The 18,656-nt window shown below is 43.4% G+C and overlaps 1 protein-coding gene across 1 annotated transcript; it reads right to left on the bottom strand.

The window, feature by feature from the left end:
- Positions 1 to 420: 420 nt before the first annotated feature.
- Positions 421 to 4,944, bottom strand: LOC310857308 (uncharacterized protein). Its single transcript, XM_083762920.1, has 10 exons — positions 4,882 to 4,944; positions 4,530 to 4,790; positions 3,769 to 4,029; positions 3,337 to 3,629; positions 2,977 to 3,209; positions 2,679 to 2,745; positions 1,878 to 1,958; positions 1,416 to 1,459; positions 656 to 916; positions 421 to 516 (listed from the first exon to the last, which is right to left on the bottom strand). The coding sequence occupies exons 2-6, from the start codon at positions 4,699 to 4,701 to the stop codon at positions 2,718 to 2,720; spliced, it is 987 nt and encodes a 328-aa protein (XP_083619046.1). The 5' UTR covers positions 4,702 to 4,790; positions 4,882 to 4,944; the 3' UTR covers positions 421 to 516; positions 656 to 916; positions 1,416 to 1,459; positions 1,878 to 1,958; positions 2,679 to 2,717.
- Between the last annotated feature and the right edge of the window lie 13,712 nt (positions 4,945 to 18,656).

Here is an 18,656-nt window from a genome sequence, read left to right as displayed (position 1 = left end):
CGTCGTGACGGCATGTACGGAAGCATTCCATGAGACTGTGGCCGAGGAGAAGACACCGCTGTACGTCACTCCTGTTGGGAGGACAAGGAGCTGTGGAGGTGGAGGGGAGGGTTTATCGTTAGTATTGATTGTGATAAGAACTGCCCGAACGGCACAATCACATACATACACCAACGTGACTTTTGAACAATATGTATCAGTCTCAGTGTACCTGTATTTCCACTGCGAGCCACTGATTGGCCACTGCTTCCACCACAGTTCCTGCTTTCCACACTGGCGACGTAAGATGAACCACAGGGCAGGGGCATCTCGTAGGCAGTCGAGTTTGTCCAAGAGAGAGGTCGAACAAGGTCTGGTTGTCCCCGAGGAGACTACCCGTCATGGTCAGCATGTACTGGACATGTGAACAGGGGACCTGTGTCCAGCTGAAACGCAACACCTGGCGTGTTCGTGTTGTGCTGCGTGTTGTGTGTTGCGGCAACAGCCGAACCTGCACGTTGTCTGGAGCACAGGGAGCTAAAAGGAGAGAGTTGGACTGGTCATTAATACATCAACTGTCATCGTGGTGCGACGTGAATACAGAAACTATCGTATAGAATAGGTTTTAAATAATCGCAAAACATCCGTTTCTTGTAACAACTGTGAGATTTCTTACCAGCTCCAATGCGTACTGTGTCACTGACAGAACTGTTGCATGTCCCATCTGAGGCCAGTACAGTGACGTTGTACTGGACTCCACACCGAAGGCCCTCTATGGTGCAGTTTGTGTCCAAGCTGTCACAGCACAGCCTGGCGCCACTGTCGTCCTGGGCGCAGCCGAAGTATTCCACTGCACCACTGGCGGGAGTCCAGGACAGCAGTGCCGACTGGTTGGCACAGTTGTACTCAACTGAGAGGTCGACTGGTCGGCATGGGGCTTAAGGGGTTGGGGGATTCAGAGTTTTGAAGATGCTTTTCTGAGTGAAGCACTTAAATGGGCATTCTACATTATAAAGCTAACGGTACGTTCTAACAGCAGGTGACACAGCCTGGCGTATTTTCCGGAAGTGCGTTATTTGTCTATGGGACCCAGCGATAGTCGAAAAGTGGGCGGTGGAACGTCATTCGAAAACATGAAAATAATGTTTCTTTGTTTACCCTCCATGAATGGTGATACGGAACTCCCTCTAGGAGATTTGTATCACCCAGAGTCGCCGCTGTTCGCCCGCTGTTAAAACGTAGGTTGAGGATAGTAAAGAAAGCATTGTATTGGTGCTTGTATGTGTACATGTTTTTCATTTTTGTGACCAACTTAAAATTTTATGTTTTAAAGAAACCCCTCAACAGACCCCGGGGTTCGCACAGACATTACAGGGGAAAAAATACGTGTACATGTGTTTCTGTGTCTCTGAGCTGCGTTTTTAAATATGCGTTACCTGTTTGCAACTGGATGGTGGCGCTGGGACGACTGTCACACAGGCTGTTGGCGGCGTAAAACCATTTAGGACTGAGACCAGATTTTACAAAATGCTTTCTAAATCATGAGTTTTCTGAGAAACCTATGTTTCGATTTAGTGGCCGCCGAAAATATGTTATTCCAAGGACCTCCAGAAGCAAAGATTTAAGTTAAAAGCGTTCGGTGTCAAAGAAAATATATATTCAATGATTTGCACACATTTTCATGATTTTTTTAAGCCAAAATGAGTTAATAGCACAGGCAGACTCTTCACATTCTAGAGCATGTCTGAATATAAAAGTAATGTCAGAGCTGAAATCGAAATGTATTATGAAATAATACACGCACGCACGCACGCACGCACACGCGCACACCCACACACACACACACACACACGCACACACACACACACACACACACACACACACACACTCTCTCTTACCAGGGTGCTGCCTGTTAGTCCCTCCAGCTTGCGTCCGTCCCTCAGGTCAGAAAACATGTCGCTGATTGATGTCTTCCCCGTCTTATTGGGGGAAAAACAAACAAAACAACATAAGAAGATTAATTCAATATAAGACAGAGATGGTCTAATAGAGACTAATGTACGATATATGTATATATATATACTAAGATGACTAATAGAGAGATAAGATAAGACAGAGATGGACTAATAGAGATAAGATAAGACAGAGATGGACTAATAGAGAGATAACTGGCATTTTTTTAAATCAGCATCGGCTCACGTCTGCATTCAAAAGGCAATATGAAATATTATGTAGAAGCATTTATTTGTAACCATAAAAAGGTTGTTGACTTATCATTTTTAATAACAAATTAATTGGCCTGCCTATACATACTTAAACAATTAGATCACAACACATACGTAGTCACTACCAAGTGAAGATGTATTGTGTTGTGTGCTTTCGTTTATGCATTGATAAAGATTAAAATCAACTGACACGCAGTGAATGTTCAGAGTAACAAATGCGTCGTTGACATCTGTTTTCTCAAAGAATATAAAATAAAAGCAGTTTATATCATATTACAGACCTGCTGTTCAGTGCCATGCCATGTTTGACAGAGACAGTGCAAAACTGAAAGAAATGATCCTGTCCAACTAGTGTCTGCGGGTCTCCTATTCTACAGAGATGATCTCCAGACCCCCCCTAACACGTTAAGTATTGAAGTAGGTTCCTGGGTTCAGGTCAGTGATGATGAAGCTCTTTCCTTCCACAGTCAGTACCTGAGATTTACAGGTGATGTCCATGGCCAACGTCAACAGTCATTTCTCAAGTGACATCTCCTTCATCCTTGAGTGTAAAGGAAAAAGCAACACGTAAGTTTTGCTATTTGCTATCTATGATTTTGTTTAAATTATATGTTGTGAAGCAGCTGATCTCCTCTGTCTGCTCAGGGACTAATTCAGACCTGGTACTCTAGATGGCAAACCAGAAAACTAGCAATTGTCCGGGCCCCCATGCAGGACTAGAGGGCCAGTGCTATGAAGCATTCTTAACATCAATGTGCACTGAAGCGCGTACCTGATGTGACACGTGTTTCTCCACTCTCCCCTCCTTCGTTGCTGGCTGTGACGACCAGGTGACTGGACGTTGACTACGGAGCAGGACAGGCTGCCTGTGCTGCACACCTGGGACTTTGGCGAGACGCTGTCGTCATACACTGTGTACGTGACGGCATGTACGGAAGCATTCCATGAGACTGTGGCCGAGGAGAAGACACCGCTGTACGTCACTCCTGTTGGGAGGACAAGGAGCTGTGGAGGTGGAGGGGAGGGTTTATCGTTAGTATTGATTGTGATAAGAACTGCCCGAACGGCACAATCACATACATGCACCAACGTGACTTTTGAACAATATATATCAGTCTCAGTCTCAGTGTACCTGTATTTCCACTGCGAGCCACTGATTGGCCACTGCTTCCACCACAGTTCCTGCTTTCCACACTGGCGACGTAAGATGAACCACAGGGCAGGGGCATCTCGTAGGCAGTCGAGAGAGGTCGAACAAGGTCTGGTTGTCCCCGAGGAGACTACCCGTCATGGTCAGCATGTACTGGACATGTGAACAGGGGACCTGTGTCCAGCTGAAACGCAACACCTGGCGTGTTCGTGTTGTGCTGCGTGTTGTGTGTTGCGGCAACAGCCGAACCTGCACGTTGTCTGGAGCACAGGGAGCTAAAAGGAGAGAGTTGGACTGGTCATTAATACATCAACTGTCATTGTGGTGCGACGTGAATACAGAAACTATCGTATAGAATAGGTTTTAAATAATCGCAAAACATCCGTTTCTTGTAACAACTGTGAGATTTCTTACCAGCTCCAATGCGTACTGTGTCACTGACAGAACTGTTGCATGTCCCATCTGAGGCCAGTACAGTGACGTTGTACTGGACTCCACACCGAAGGCCCTCTATGGTGCAGTTTGTGTCCAAGCTGTCACAGCACAGCCTGGCGCCACTGTCGTCCTGGGCGCAGCCGAAGTATTCCACTGCACCACTGGCGGGAGTCCAGGACAGCAGTGCCGACTGGTTGGCACAGTTGTACTCAACTGAGAGGTCGACTGGTCGGCATGGGGCTTAAGGGGTTGGGGGATTCAGAGTTTTGAAGATGCTTTTCTGAGTGAAGCACTTAAATGGGCATTCTACATTATAAAGCTAACGGTACGTTCTAACAGCAGGTGACACAGCCTGGCGTATTTTCCGGAAGTGCGTTATTTGTCTATGGGACCCAGCGATAGTCGAAAAGTGGGCGGTGGAACGTCATTCGAAAACATGAAAATAATGTTTCTTTGTTTACCCTCCATGAATGGTGATACGGAACTCCCTCTAGGAGATTTGTATCACCCAGAGTCGCCGCTGTTCGCCCGCTGTTAAAACGTAGGTTGAGGATAGTAAAGAAAGCATTGTATTGGTGCTTGTATGTGTACATGTTTTTAATTTTTGTGACCAACTTAAATTTTTATGTTTTAAAGAAACCCCTCAACAGACCCCGGGGTTCGCACAGACATTACAGGGGAAAAAAATACGTGTACATGTGTTTCTGTGTCTCTGAGCTGCGTTTTTAAACATGCGTTACCTGTTTGCAACTGGATGGTGGCGCTGGGACGACTGTCACACAGGCTGTTGGCGGCGGTGACAGAGAACGTATAGAGGACGCCACAGGCAAGGTCATCCACCATACACGTGGTGCTGGTGGAAGCAGTGCAGTTTGTCGCGTGGCCTCCACCCACCGCCGTCACCGTGTACATCTCTGCCCCTAACGTTGCGTTCCACGATATGGTTGCTTCATTGGACAGACAGTCCAAGGAGCCGTTGATGCCTTGGGGTTCGCATGGAGCTGGAGAATACACATGAGAGGGAATTTGGTTGGTCGGATGATCGAGGGTTTAAGAAATGCAAGTTGTTGTTGTTGGCCACCCATACAGTACCTGATGAGATGTTGACTGGTGGACTGAGCTGGCTGTCACAGTATGCTTTGTGAGCCCTGACTTGAACAGAGAAGGTAATTCCGCAGGGCAGACCCTCGACGGAACACGTATTGTCGGAAGACGTGCACGGGAGAACTGTTCCGTCACCACCAGTGACGAAAGCTGTGTAGTTGAGGGCATCGGTGCTGGGATTCCAGGAGATGGCCGCGGTGTTAGAGGAACAGTTGACCCTGGCGCTTATATTCTGGGGCGGGCAAGGGACTGGGGAAAATGATGGATTGTTTTAATTAGATGAATAATCTACAGGTGGCAGCATGCAGTCAGTCAGTGTATAGAGTAAAAGTGTTCTCGTGCACGTAAATTCTCCATCTCTTACCCGAGCTGAATGTCAGGGTCTGACTCGGATCACTGGAGGAGTTGCCGTTAATAGCCTTGACAGCTACAGTGTAGTTGGTGCCACACGTGAAGTTTCTAAGGGTACAGTTGAGTTCAGAGGACAGGCAGGTGGCATTCATAGGACTACTCCAGGCAGACACAGAGTACTGTACTGCCCCCCTGCTGGCAGACCAGGACACAACAGCAGTGTTCCTGATACAGTCAGGAGCTACCGAGACGCTGGTAGGAACACATGGCACTGCAAAGAGACGATGGAATACAGCGTTAAACATTACACAATATAACTGGGCTCAAAGATATTCTGTATAGTAAATGATTAGAACTGATCGGAACAAGAAAGAAATGTAACTAATTGTAACAATTAAGATCTAAAATCAGTATTATGATGAGTGGACATGCTATACGTACAGTATGTTGTTTATTTTGAGTTCTCATGAGATTGCATTGTGGGGTGGCTAAATGATTCATTCCTCCCCCTTTACTCGTTTCTTACACTCATCCATGTCTAGATTGTAGCCCAAGTAATCTCCCAGAGATATATGCTAAATATCAGTGTCTTTGGTGAGTGTCTCACCTGTTTCAAGTTCCACAGCTGAACTTGGTTCACTGTGACAACCTCTGTCAACAGCTACAACACCACAGTGTAGATCAGTGAAAGAGCAGGTGTTTGCAGTGCTTGAGTTACAGGTGTGTTCGTGTCCATCATTCGTGTCCGTTGCTGTTGCTATGTGCATGTTGGCCCCTGAAACAGGGGACCAGGACACTGTGCTAGCCCCACATGATGCAGAAACAGAAACATTACTGGGGGCGCAGGGACCTGGAGAGATGGAGGGAAGAAGTGGAGAGAAAGAACGATTATTCTCTTTAATTTGTGCTTCAATTGATCAAACAAAAGTACAAAACGTATGCTGAGCATCTTAATTAGTCTATCAAATTAGTGTTGGAGACTGTTCATATTAGTACATAGAAATTCTTTTTCATGTTTCACACACTGACTGTTGTCACTGTTGTCATGCTTCACATGATATCGCAATATATAATATAATATTATGTATTAAATATATAATGGTAAGACAGAATTCAGTTCCCAGTGGATTCCTCGTGACTTGTGTCAATGCAACCACACTTTCAATTTCCCAAAATTACACCTTTCTAGTTAGTACATATTTTGTTCTCCCTGTGTACCTGCACTGAAGTGAAGAGGAATGCTGGGATTCCCAGCACATGAGTCAGCATATGGTGTCAATTCTGGCCACAGTGCATGTTGGGTATCTGACAGCTGGTACTGTTGGTGGAGCAGCCATGTATGTGTCCATCCTGACCCACTGCTGTCACATTGTAAGATGTGGCACTGGGACTTCTTTGCCAGTTCACATTGGCTGAGTTGGAACAAACCAGACTGGCACTAACACTCACTGGGGCACACAGGGCTGGGGAGAGAGATAGGTGGGGGGAGTGTTGTTATTGAGGATAAAATGTACACTTTAAGATGATATCCTAAGGAGGAAGGATCTGAATTTCTCATTGCTGAAATGTAACATAATTATTCATTCATTCATTCACTTCCATTGATTCGACTTAAATCTTTCTTAAGTGGAGACTATCCAAAAGCAGCATTACGTTGCCTTTGGCCTTTGTTGTGCATACATACAGTATATGTTCTCCATGTCTTACCTGAGCTGAATGTCAGGGTCTGACTCGGGTCACTGGAGCAGTTTCCATCAATAGCCTTTACATCTACAGTGTAGTTGGAGCCACAGGTGATGTTTGTAAGAGTACAGTTGAGATCAGAGGACATGCAGGTGGTATTCGAGGCATGGCCTTGACTACTCCAGGCAGAGTACTGTACTGCCCCCTTGCTGGCAGACCAGGACACAACATCAGTGTTCCTGATACAGTCAGGTGCTACTGAGACGTTGTTAGGAACACATGGCACTGCAAAGAGAGGACGGCTACAGAGTTAAACATTGTACAGCAGCATTAATAATGAAGTAACAAGAAAATAAATGTAGCAGGGCTCCAGACTACCATTAAGACAATTGTAAATTAAGATTTGAACCTGCAAATTATTAAGGGGAAACATGGCAATGTGTTATAAAATAAAAGATTGTTTTCTGAGTGGAAACATAATTTTAAATGAATTTACATTGTGTGGTAGTTAATTTATTTTTGACTTCCTCCACTTAATCATTTAATTTCATGCATTCATCTATATCTAGATTTGAAGCCATTTAATATAAAGTAATCGACACCTAATTAAAACGACCCAACAGGTAAAAAGCAGCACTGCAGTGTTTTGTGGTGAACATCTTCTAACCTGTTTTTAGTTCCACAGCTGAACTTGGTTCTGTGTGACAACCTCTGTCAACAGCTACAACACTGACAGAGTAATTTTCACCACAGTGTAGATCAGTGAAAGAGCAGGAGGTTCCAACGCTTGAGTTACAGGTGTGTTCGTGTCCATTATGTGCTGCTGCTGTTGCTATGTACATATCTGCTCCTGAAACATTGGACCAGGACACTGTGCTAACCCCACATTCTGTAGAAACATGAACATTACTGGGGGGGCAGGGACCTGGAGAGATGGAGGGAAGAAGTGGAGAGAAAAAACTGATTAAAAACAATGTTCCAAAAGTCTGTTGAAGACTGTTCAGATGCATAGCTTTAAGATTTTAAATCTTGTTCTCTCTGAATACCTGCAATGAAGTGATGATGAGTGCTGGGATTCCCAGCACATGAGTCAGTATATGGTGTCACTGTGATGGTATAGTTCTGGCCACAGTGCATGTTGTTGGGTATCTGACAGCCGGTACTGTTAGTGGAGCAGTAATGTATGTGTCCATCCTGAGCCACTGCCGTCACATTGTAAGATGTGGCACTGGAGCTTCCTACCCAGGTCACATGGGCTGAGTTGGGACACGCCAGACTGGCATTAACATTCACTGGGGCACACGGAACTGAGAAGAGACAAAGGCAAAACACAATGTTGACATGTTGTTATATCATAATGATGTTCAAGGAATTAAATTAATTTCGAAAGGAAATCACACACTTTCAGAAACGTTTTCAAGTAAAATGGTCTACTATATTATGTATTTGTTTATTCATTTAGCAATCAAGTCACTAAGTCCAACCTAGGTTCGAATCCATTCATTCCAAATAAATCTTTCGGAAGAGAATATGAATAAACCTAACAGGTCAAAAGCAGCATTAGTGTTTTTCGTGAACATCTTCTCACCTGATTTCAGTTCCACAGCTGAACTTGGTTCACTGTGACAACCTCTGTCAACAGCTACAACACTGACAGAGTAGTTTCCACCACAGTGTAGATCAGTGAAAGAGCAGGTGTTTGCAGTGCTTGAGTTACAGGTGTGTTCGTGTCCATCATTTGTGTCCGTTGCTGTTGCTATGTGCATGTTGGCCCCTGAAACAGGGGACCAGGACACTGTGCTAGCCCCACATGATGCAGAAACAGAAACATTACTGGGGGCGCAGGGACCTGGAGAGATGGAGGGAAGAAGTGGAGAGAAAGAACGATTATTCTCTTTAATTTGTGCTTCAATTGATCAAACAAAAGTACAAAACGTATGCTGAGCATCTTAATTAGTCTATCAAATTAGTGTTGGAGACTGTTCATATTAGTACATAGAAATTCTTTTTCATGTTTCACACACTGACTGTTGTCACTGTTGTCATGCTTCACATGATATCGCAATATATAATATAATATTATGTATTAAATATATAATGGTAAGACAGAATTCAGTTCCCAGTGGATTCCTCGTGACTTGTGTCAATGCAACCACACTTTCAATTTCCCAAAATTACACCTTTCTAGTTAGTACATATTTTGTTCTCCCTGTGTACCTGCACTGAAGTGAAGAGGAATGCTGGGATTCCCAGCACATGAGTCAGCATATGGTGTCAATTCTGGCCACAGTGCATGTTGGGTATCTGACAGCTGGTACTGTTGGTGGAGCAGCCATGTATGTGTCCATCCTGACCCACTGCTGTCACATTGTAAGATGTGGCACTGGGACTTCTTTGCCAGTTCACATTGGCTGAGTTGGAACAAACCAGACTGGCACTAACACTCACTGGGGCACACAGGGCTGGGGAGAGAGATAGGTGGGGGGAGTGTTGTTATTGAGGATAAAATGTACACTTTAAGATGATATCCTAAGGAGGAAGGATCTGAATTTCTCATTGCTGAAATGTAACATAATTATTCATTCATTCATTCACTTCCATTGATTCGACTTAAATCTTTCTTAAGTGGAGACTATCCAAAAGCAGCATTACGTTGCCTTTGGCCTTTGTTGTGCATACATACAGTATATGTTCTCCATGTCTTACCTGAGCTGAATGTCAGGGTCTGACTCGGGTCACTGGAGCAGTTTCCATCAATAGCCTTTACATCTACAGTGTAGTTGGAGCCACAGGTGATGTTTGTAAGAGTACAGTTGAGATCAGAGGACATGCAGGTGGTATTCGAGGCATGGCCTTGACTACTCCAGGCAGACACAGAGTACTGTACTGCCCCCTTGCTGGCAGACCAGGACACAACATCAGTGTTCCTGATACAGTCAGGTGCTACTGAGACGTTGTTAGGAACACATGGCACTGCAAAGAGAGGACGGCTACAGAGTTAAACATTGTACAGCAGCATTAATAATGAAGTAACAAGAAAATAAATGTAGCAGGGCTCCAGACTACCATTAAGACAATTGTAAATTAAGATTTGAACCTGCAAATTATTAAGGGGAAACATGGCAATGTGTTATAAAATAAAAGATTGTTTTCTGAGTGGAAACATAATTTTAAATGAATTTACATTGTGTGGTAGTTAATTTATTTTTGACTTCCTCCACTTAATCATTTAATTTCATGCATTCATCTATATCTAGATTTGAAGCCATTTAATATAATGTAATCGACACCTAATTAAAACGACCCAACAGGTAAAAAGCAGCACTGCAGTGTTTTGTGGTGAACATCTTCTAACCTGTTTTTAGTTCCACAGCTGAACTTGGTTCTGTGTGACAACCTCTGTCAACAGCTACAACACTGACAGAGTAATTTTCACCACAGTGTAGATCAGTGAAAGAGCAGGAGGTTCCAACGCTTGAGTTACAGGTGTGTTCGTGTCCATTATGTGCTGCTGCTGTTGCTATGTACATATCTGCTCCTGAAACATTGGACCAGGACACTGTGCTAACCCCACATTCTGTAGAAACATGAACATTACTGGGGGGGCAGGGACCTGGAGAGATGGAGGGAAGAAGTGGAGAGAAAAAACTGATTAAAAACAATGTTCCAAAAGTCTGTTGAAGACTGTTCAGATGCATAGCTTTAAGATTTTAAATCTTGTTCTCTCTGAATACCTGCAATGAAGTGAAGAGGAATGCTGGGATTCCCAGCACATGAGTCAGTATATGGTGTCACTGTGATGGTATAGTTCTGGCCACAGTGCATGTTGGGTATCTGACAGCTGGTACTGTTAGTGGAGCAGCCATGTATGTGTCCATCCTGACCCACTGCAGTCACATTGTAAGATGTGGCACTGGGACTTCTTTGCCAGTTCACATTGGCTGAGTTGGAACAAACCAGACTGGCACTAACACTCACTGGGGCACACGGAACTGAAAAGAGACAAAGGCAAAACACAATGTTGACATGTTGTTATATCATAATGATGTTCAAGGAATTAAATGAATTTCGAAAGGAAATCACACACTTTCAGAAACGTTTTCAAGTCAAATGTTCTACTATAATATGTATTTGTTTATTAATTTAGCAATCAAGTCACTAAGTCCAACCTAGGTTCGAATCCATTCATTCCAAATAAATCTTTCGGAAGAGAACATGAATAAACCTAACAGGTCAAAAGCAGCATTAGTGTTTTTCGTGAACATCTTCTCACCTGATTTCAGTTCCACAGCTGAACTTGGTTCACTGTGACAACCTCTGTCAACAGCTACAACACTGACAGAGTAGTTTCCACCACAGTGTAAATCAGTGAAAGAGCAGGTGTTTGCAGTGCTTGAGTTACAGGTGTGTTCGTGTCCGTTGCTGTTGCTATGTGCATGTTGGCCCCTGAAACAGGGGACCAGGACACTGTGCTAGCCCCACATGATGCAGAAACAGAAACATTACTGGGGGCGCAGGGACCTGGAGAGATGGAGGGAAGAAGTGGAGAGAAAGAATGATTATTCTCTTTAATTTGTGCTTCAATTGATCAAACAAAAGTACAAAACGTATGCTGAGCATCTTAATTAGTCTATCAAATTAGTCTGTTGGAGACTGTTCATATTAGTACATAGTCTTTAGTCGCATTAGTGTGGTTGCTAGAGGAAACACACTATTGTTCTCGGTCCGGAATTCTTTTTCATGTTTCACACACTGACTGTTGTCACTGTTGTCATGCTTCACATGATATCGCAATATATAATATTATATTATGTATTAAATATATAATGGTAAGACAGAATTCAGTTCCCAGTGGATTCCTCGTGACTTGTGTCAATGCAACCACACTTTCAATTTCCCAAAATTACACCTTTCTAGTTAGTACATATTTTGTTCTCCCTGTGTACCTGCACTGAAGTGAAGAGGAATGCTGGGATTCCCAGCACATGAGTCAGTATATGGTGTCACTGTGATGGTATAGTTCTGGCCACAGTGCATGTTGGGTATCTGACAGCTGGTACTGTTGGTGGAGCAGCCATGTATGTGTCCATCCTGACCCACTGCAGTCACATTGTAAGATGTGGCACTGGGACTTCTTTGCCAGTTCACATTGGCTGAGTTGGAACAAACCAGACTGGCACTAACACTCACTGGGGCACACAGGGCTGGGGAGAGAGATAGGTGGGGGGAGTGTTGTTATTGAGGATAAAATGTACACTTTAAGATGATATCCTAAGAAGGAAGGATCTGAATTTCTCATTGCTGAAATGTAACATAATTATTCAGGACCATACACACAATCTGCAGACCGCATACATCACTTGATGTATCATTCTGTGATTGTCCATTGTCACCACTAGGTGGCAGCAAAGCCTATATTTTCTTCTATATGTTGTAAATGGAGCTGAAATTAAGTGACAGTACTTCTCTCTTTTCTTACACTGTACCTTATCATCTGCGCACGTGTAGGCACGCGCAAACACACACACACACACACACACACACACACACACACACACAGTCGAGCCGAGATGAGGTTCCTGTAGTCGAGCCGTCCACAAACAATGGATTAAACCTGGTTCACATTATCGTTATCTAAAAGTAAACATATCAGAACAGAGATAGAGTTGGTAAACTTCACACAGGAATGTAAAATATTAAGTCAGGGGTGAAACAAGCGCTTAAATCAGACTTAAATGAAAATGTAGTCCAGTCAACCCTCGTCCGCATGCGCAGTTCTGCTTCCGTAAGATTGCATTGTGAAAACATGGTCCTGTTTGTCTTCATGAGCTTTGTTAGGTTGTTTCATCCCCGGTTCTGATACCTTTACTTTAGTTCTGATACCTTTACTTCAGGTTCTGATACCTTTACTTTAGGGAAACGATATTTAACCCACTGGTTAAGTACGGCTCGACTCCATTTCTACCTGCTCAGGGATATCCTGACACGGACCCTCCTCTCGGAGCTAAAGCATTAACTCGCCTATTAGTTTGTATTGTTGCTCATTTCAGAACGCGCCCAATATTACTGACATACATACAGACTGTATGTATGTCAGTATATTAGGCTAATAGGCTCTTCTACTGTATGATACAGTAGAAAAACACGTAGAAATAATGCGCAGCTGAACGGTCCAATATTAGACTGACCAAACACACATACATGTAAATAGAAAATAGAAATGCGCAGCTGAACTCGTCAGAGTAAACACAACACAGAGAACTCTGAAATAAAATACCTCGTTACGTTGACCGCTATTATTGTTATTATTACCCGTTTGGCCTCTCGTTCTTTACATTTACTTCTTGTTGTGGAAAACCCCGTTCTGTTCTTCTGGAGTTGTTGAAGTTCTCAGAATGTTGGAGCGTCTGTCCTTCCATGGCTCCACACTACAGCACCGCGAAATATAATAATAATAATTATTTAATTAATAACTAAACACTGACAATATAAGCTGCAAGTGTAGTTATAGTATAGTACAGCAACTATGTAGGCTATGTAGATAATGTAGTAATATATTATAGTAGTGTACAGACTCCTGAGTGAGACGAATTGTTTGCACCAGCTGTGTTCAATCAATCAATCAATGGTCGAGTGTAGTCAGAGATGAGTCGGTCATGAACGAACGAATCAAAATAACTAGTTCTTTTTGGTGAACGAAACCGATCCGGTCACTTCCGTGAACGATCCGTTCTGCGTCCGTTCTTAATGACGGGGATTCGCCCGGCGGCTCTTCTCATTCAGAGCCTGCTCTGTTACTTTATTATGAATCATGGAATCACTATGCATTGTTTTATGAGCTTATGACCATGAATGTTAGTATTTTAGCTGTTTTAGTATATTTTTATAGTAAGCATTTTAATGACAGCATTTACAAACTTTAAATTAATGTTTGTGAATTAAACTAGTATGTTAAATTCTATATAACTACAACTAGTAGTTTATATTACTTTAACTTTAAACCAAAACTAGTATTTATATTACAATGTAGGCATTTATCAGGCATGAATCCATTTATCAGGCTTTATCCAGTGATTTACATTATGCAAGAACAACACATTGTAATACATAAAATACATAGCCTAGAAATAGTCATATTATATTTTTAATGCTTATGAATATGTCATAAGCATTAAAAATATAATATGAATTATTCATAATTGTTTAATTTAAATGAATTAATTAATAATGATAGGTGGACAGACAATGTTGGAACTATGCACAAAAACAAACTTCACCCATTTTTTTTACTTGTAAAACTGTGATGCATTTCACTCCTATGCCATATAAAGTTAAGTGTGAATCCCTAGACTCCTTCAAACCCGCTCTCAAAAAGAGCACCTATGGACAGCTGCAATGGACCCTGATGTTAACCAGTGTTGTTTTTGGCAGCAGATTTTAGTTTTAGTCAAAGTCTCTTACTCTCTCAATAGTTTTAATTTAGTTTCAGGCACATTGTAGTCACCTGGAATGTTTTAGTGTTAGTCTAGTTTTAGTTGACTAAATATCATAAGATTTTAGTCGACTAAATCCAGTTGATTTAGTAGACTAAAATGTACTTTGGTGAGCCGTGATGCCGTCGTAATGACTGATTTTACACTTGCTGAAAATAGCTGATCTACAAGTTCACGTGTTGCGCTGCGACACACAAGTTTGTAGATCTCAGCTATTTTCAGCATGCAATCAAGTGTAAAATGACTAATACTGGATCTCTTCCTATAGCATTTAAAAGTTTTTATCTGTTGACAAAATTGTTAGTATATAGTCATCAGTTTTAGTAATCATAGCTTAGTTTTAATTTAGTTTTCGTCAGTGAAAAAAGGTAGTCGATGAACATTTTTCGTCTTAGGGCCGATTCATACTCCTATTTTAGAGCCGAATAAAAGTCGGTTCGGCGCTGTAGAGCCTACAATGTGACGTCATTGGGCTTTGTAGAGCCTACAATGTGACATCATTGGGCTCTGTAGAGCCTACAATGTGACTTCATTTGAGGTTCGGGGGGGGGGGGGGGGGGGGGGGGGCGGGTACCGTCCTAAAGTCGGCTCTTCGGTGCTACTGAAAATTTCTGACGAGTCGAAATCATTTCGGCACTACAGCGCCGAAACAGCGGTAAAATAGGAGTATGAGTCTGAGTATGAGTCAACGAAATCAACACTGATGTAAACAAGTGTTTTTTCTGGTTTTATCGTCGTAGCAGTAGATTTTGTATTGACCTGTATACTACTATTGGTACGTGGTCTGCTCTTTCTTCCCTCTATGCTGAAAATAGACGATACACACTTAGGGATGTCAATGGCTAACCGGAGAGCCGTTAAAACAAATCTGAATATACTTATGGGCTTCACGGTTAACTTTAAAAGTAATAAATGTATGTTCCTGATGGTGTTATTTAGTTATGGAGAGATGTCATCATTCTAAACACTCAGGGAGGTGCAAGAGATATTTCTATGTCCAAGAGAACACTAGATAGATTACATACATTTTGGGTTAAAAGAAAATAAATAAAATCAGCAACCGTTAATTAAGCTATGGGGTAACCGAATGGAAAATGGAATAACTAACTAAATCTAAAGATGTAATGATGTTTTAGTCTGACCAGCTGAAGAGATCACACACACAGAGAGAGAGAGAGAGAGAGAGAGAGAGAGAGAGAGAGAGAGAGAGAGAGAGAGAGAGCGAGCGAGAGCGAGCGAGAGAGAGCGAGCGAGAGCGAGCGAGAGAGAGCGAGAGAGAGCGAGAGAGAGCGAGCGAGAGCGCGAGAGCGCGAGAGAGTGAGCGCGCGAGAGAGCGAGCGCGCGAGCGCGAGCGAGATCGAGAGAGAGAGAGAGAGAGAGAGAGAGAGAGAGAGAAGAGAGACACACACACAGTGTAATAGTGTATTCAGTAGGCTATGGCATTTGTGGACATATTTACCATCATGCTTCCTTCAATGCATGATGAGTGAGCAGGCCGCTTCTTTTCACCCGACAGCAGGGAGTTTCCCCAGTTGGACGTAGCGTGTGGAGGGAACACGTTATTCCAACCAGTTCCTTTCCCCTCCATCAGGCATCCCGGCGGGCCAGGGGGAGGCAGTACAGAATACAGAATTCTTACTGCGTGTTTTTGAGGGGTGCTAGCCCCTCCTATATACTGCTTTATGTCCCAACTCGTGTCACATTTGCCATTGACAACCCTTGACAAAGAAAGGAGAATTTACATCATGTGTGTCTGAGCAAATCGACATGTTACGTCATGATGATGTACGATGATAAGAGCGCCCCATGAGTGTCCCCGTGTCTCCCCGTGTCTAGGGGACACGGGGAGAACATGTGAGGGTACCTACCCTAGGGGACACGGGGAGAACATGTGAGGGTACCTACCCTAGGGGACACGGGGAGAACATGTGAGGGTACCTACCCTAGGGGACACGGGGAGAACATGTGAGGGTACCTACCCTAGGGGACACGGGGATAACATGTGAGGGTACCTACCCTAGGGGACACGGGGAGAACATGTGAGGGTACCTACCCTAGGGGACACGGGGAGAACATGTGAGGGTACCTACCCTAGGGGACACGGGGAGAACATGTGAGGGTACCTACCCTAGGGGACACGGGGAGAACATGTGAGGGTACCTACCATAGGAGACAGTGTCTAATGTGGACTCTAATAATAATTATAATAATTACCAGGCATTGTAGTGTCTACTGTTGACTAATAGCGTTCCTGCAGCAGGATAAGGCTTTGTCCAACTCCTCCGTCAAAACAAACTTGTGTCAGAGCAGAGTGTAGGCGTAGGTAAAGCTGGGGTCCACCTGGGGAGGGAGACAGAGAGACAATTTAGTCATTCATCACGTCATTCATCACGCTCTTAATCCAGAACGATTCACAGTAAGCAACAACAACAACACAATCATGGTAATACATCACATACATGAACCATAAGTACAAGCTAAGAACCTAACAGTGACTTACTTACTTACGCCTTCTGCCCCTTCTGGGGCATAGGCCGTCAACAAGCGATCTCCAAGCATCTCTGTCTTGAGCTGTTCTCTCCAGCTGGTTCCAGCCTAACAGTGAATTATCTATCTAATGAAACTATGCATATAAATATAGTGCTATGTCTATTGTCTACATAAAATGCTATCTTAGTTACATAAATTGAGCCTTTGCATGATAGAGACCCTAACAGTTATTAGTGAGATTATAACTAGAGTGAGACAGAAACAGTAATTACTCTAAGACAGTGGTTTTCAACCAGTGGTCCGGGGACCACCAGTGGTCCTTGGGTGGGTTCCAGGTGGTCTCCATGCTAAATGATGGATAGTTGCTAACAAAATGGACTAGATATTTAACTCTTAAGACCATAAAATGAAACCAAATGGACCCGTACGGATCCATTTGGTTTCACTTGATGCTCTCAAGAGTTAAATTGTCAAACATCTGCATGAGTTAATTTACACAATTCTACAGAAAGTCTAAACAATTAGAGAATGTAGAATAATTATTTTGATCAACATTTGCCTGTTATCTCTCCTAATGGTACCAACATCAATACTGCATGGACTAAAAAACATGGCATGGATGCACCTGGGACGTATGCTCATTGATGTGTCCCAAGGTCATCAGGGTTTCTGGTCTCCCAACATCACTCAGGTGACCCAGCCGGGGTGATCAAGTCCCAACTTACGTCCCAGTAGCTACCCTCGATCAGTCCCATTAGGGAAAGACAGGGTCACACATTCCGCTGCTCCCGAACTACTCACTCTGCCAGGACTGGGAGGTCTGGCCTGTGGAAGGACTAGAATCTGTGGGATGTCTCCTGTCTGGGCCCCTCCTACGTCTCGCCAGGTCCACTCCTGCTCTCACCAGGTGCAGTGCAGGACCTGTGAGTTGGAATTGTGGATAACATCTTATCCAACGATAACAAAATATTGTTTAGTTTCGGGTCTGAGAGGCTAAATGTCCTCAAATGGTGGTCCGTAGCTCAAATTCTGAATCCGTTTCATTGGAACCGTTTCCGAATACGGTTGCCTGGTCCCCGATGGCCATGATTCACATTACCCGAGATTCAACAGCGCACCCGGGTACACTTACATAACACACTTTAATCCTCCTGATGACGGTGTGCTTGATGGCTGGCGCGCACGGACACTGACCATCAACTGTGCGACATTGTCTCAAATAAATCCAGACACACTGAATTGCATTGCCTCAACGGTCCAGAGACCCGCCCCCCCATGCGGTCCCGGGGACGGTGAGACCATTCGTGTTTGTGGAAGATGCTTCTAAACTTGTATTCTATTGCTAGTTTGATCACTTCAAATACTCTTTCGAATTACCGAAAATAGCAGATCTCATCATGTCATTCTTTGAGGGCAGGAAGGCCATGAAATAAAACAAAAAAATATGAATTTAACTTAACACATTTTGGACTGAGGCCAATTCTAAAAACGCCTTCTAAAAACTGAACTAAGTTTTCTGGAAAAACTTCAAATTCAGCACGTTTGTGAAACAAGCTTGTATACATCTGCAAAACCCTTATTTGTATTGTAATAAGATTAGAGAGACCCACTAAGAGAAACCTGTGTGGAACGAGCTTCTTATTTATTTCTTGCCTTGATCTACGTCCTCTCTACTCTTCTCACTTCTCTAAAACACCCTGGACAACGCTCCACACGTCCTAGACTCTTCACCCTTCTCTAAAACAC

This window comes from Protomyctophum parallelum, assembly GCF_964188405.1.
Source record: "Protomyctophum parallelum genome assembly, chromosome: 4".
Taxonomy (NCBI): domain Eukaryota; kingdom Metazoa; phylum Chordata; class Actinopteri; order Myctophiformes; family Myctophidae; genus Protomyctophum; species Protomyctophum parallelum.
This window is presented reverse-complemented; position numbering and strand designations above follow the sequence as displayed.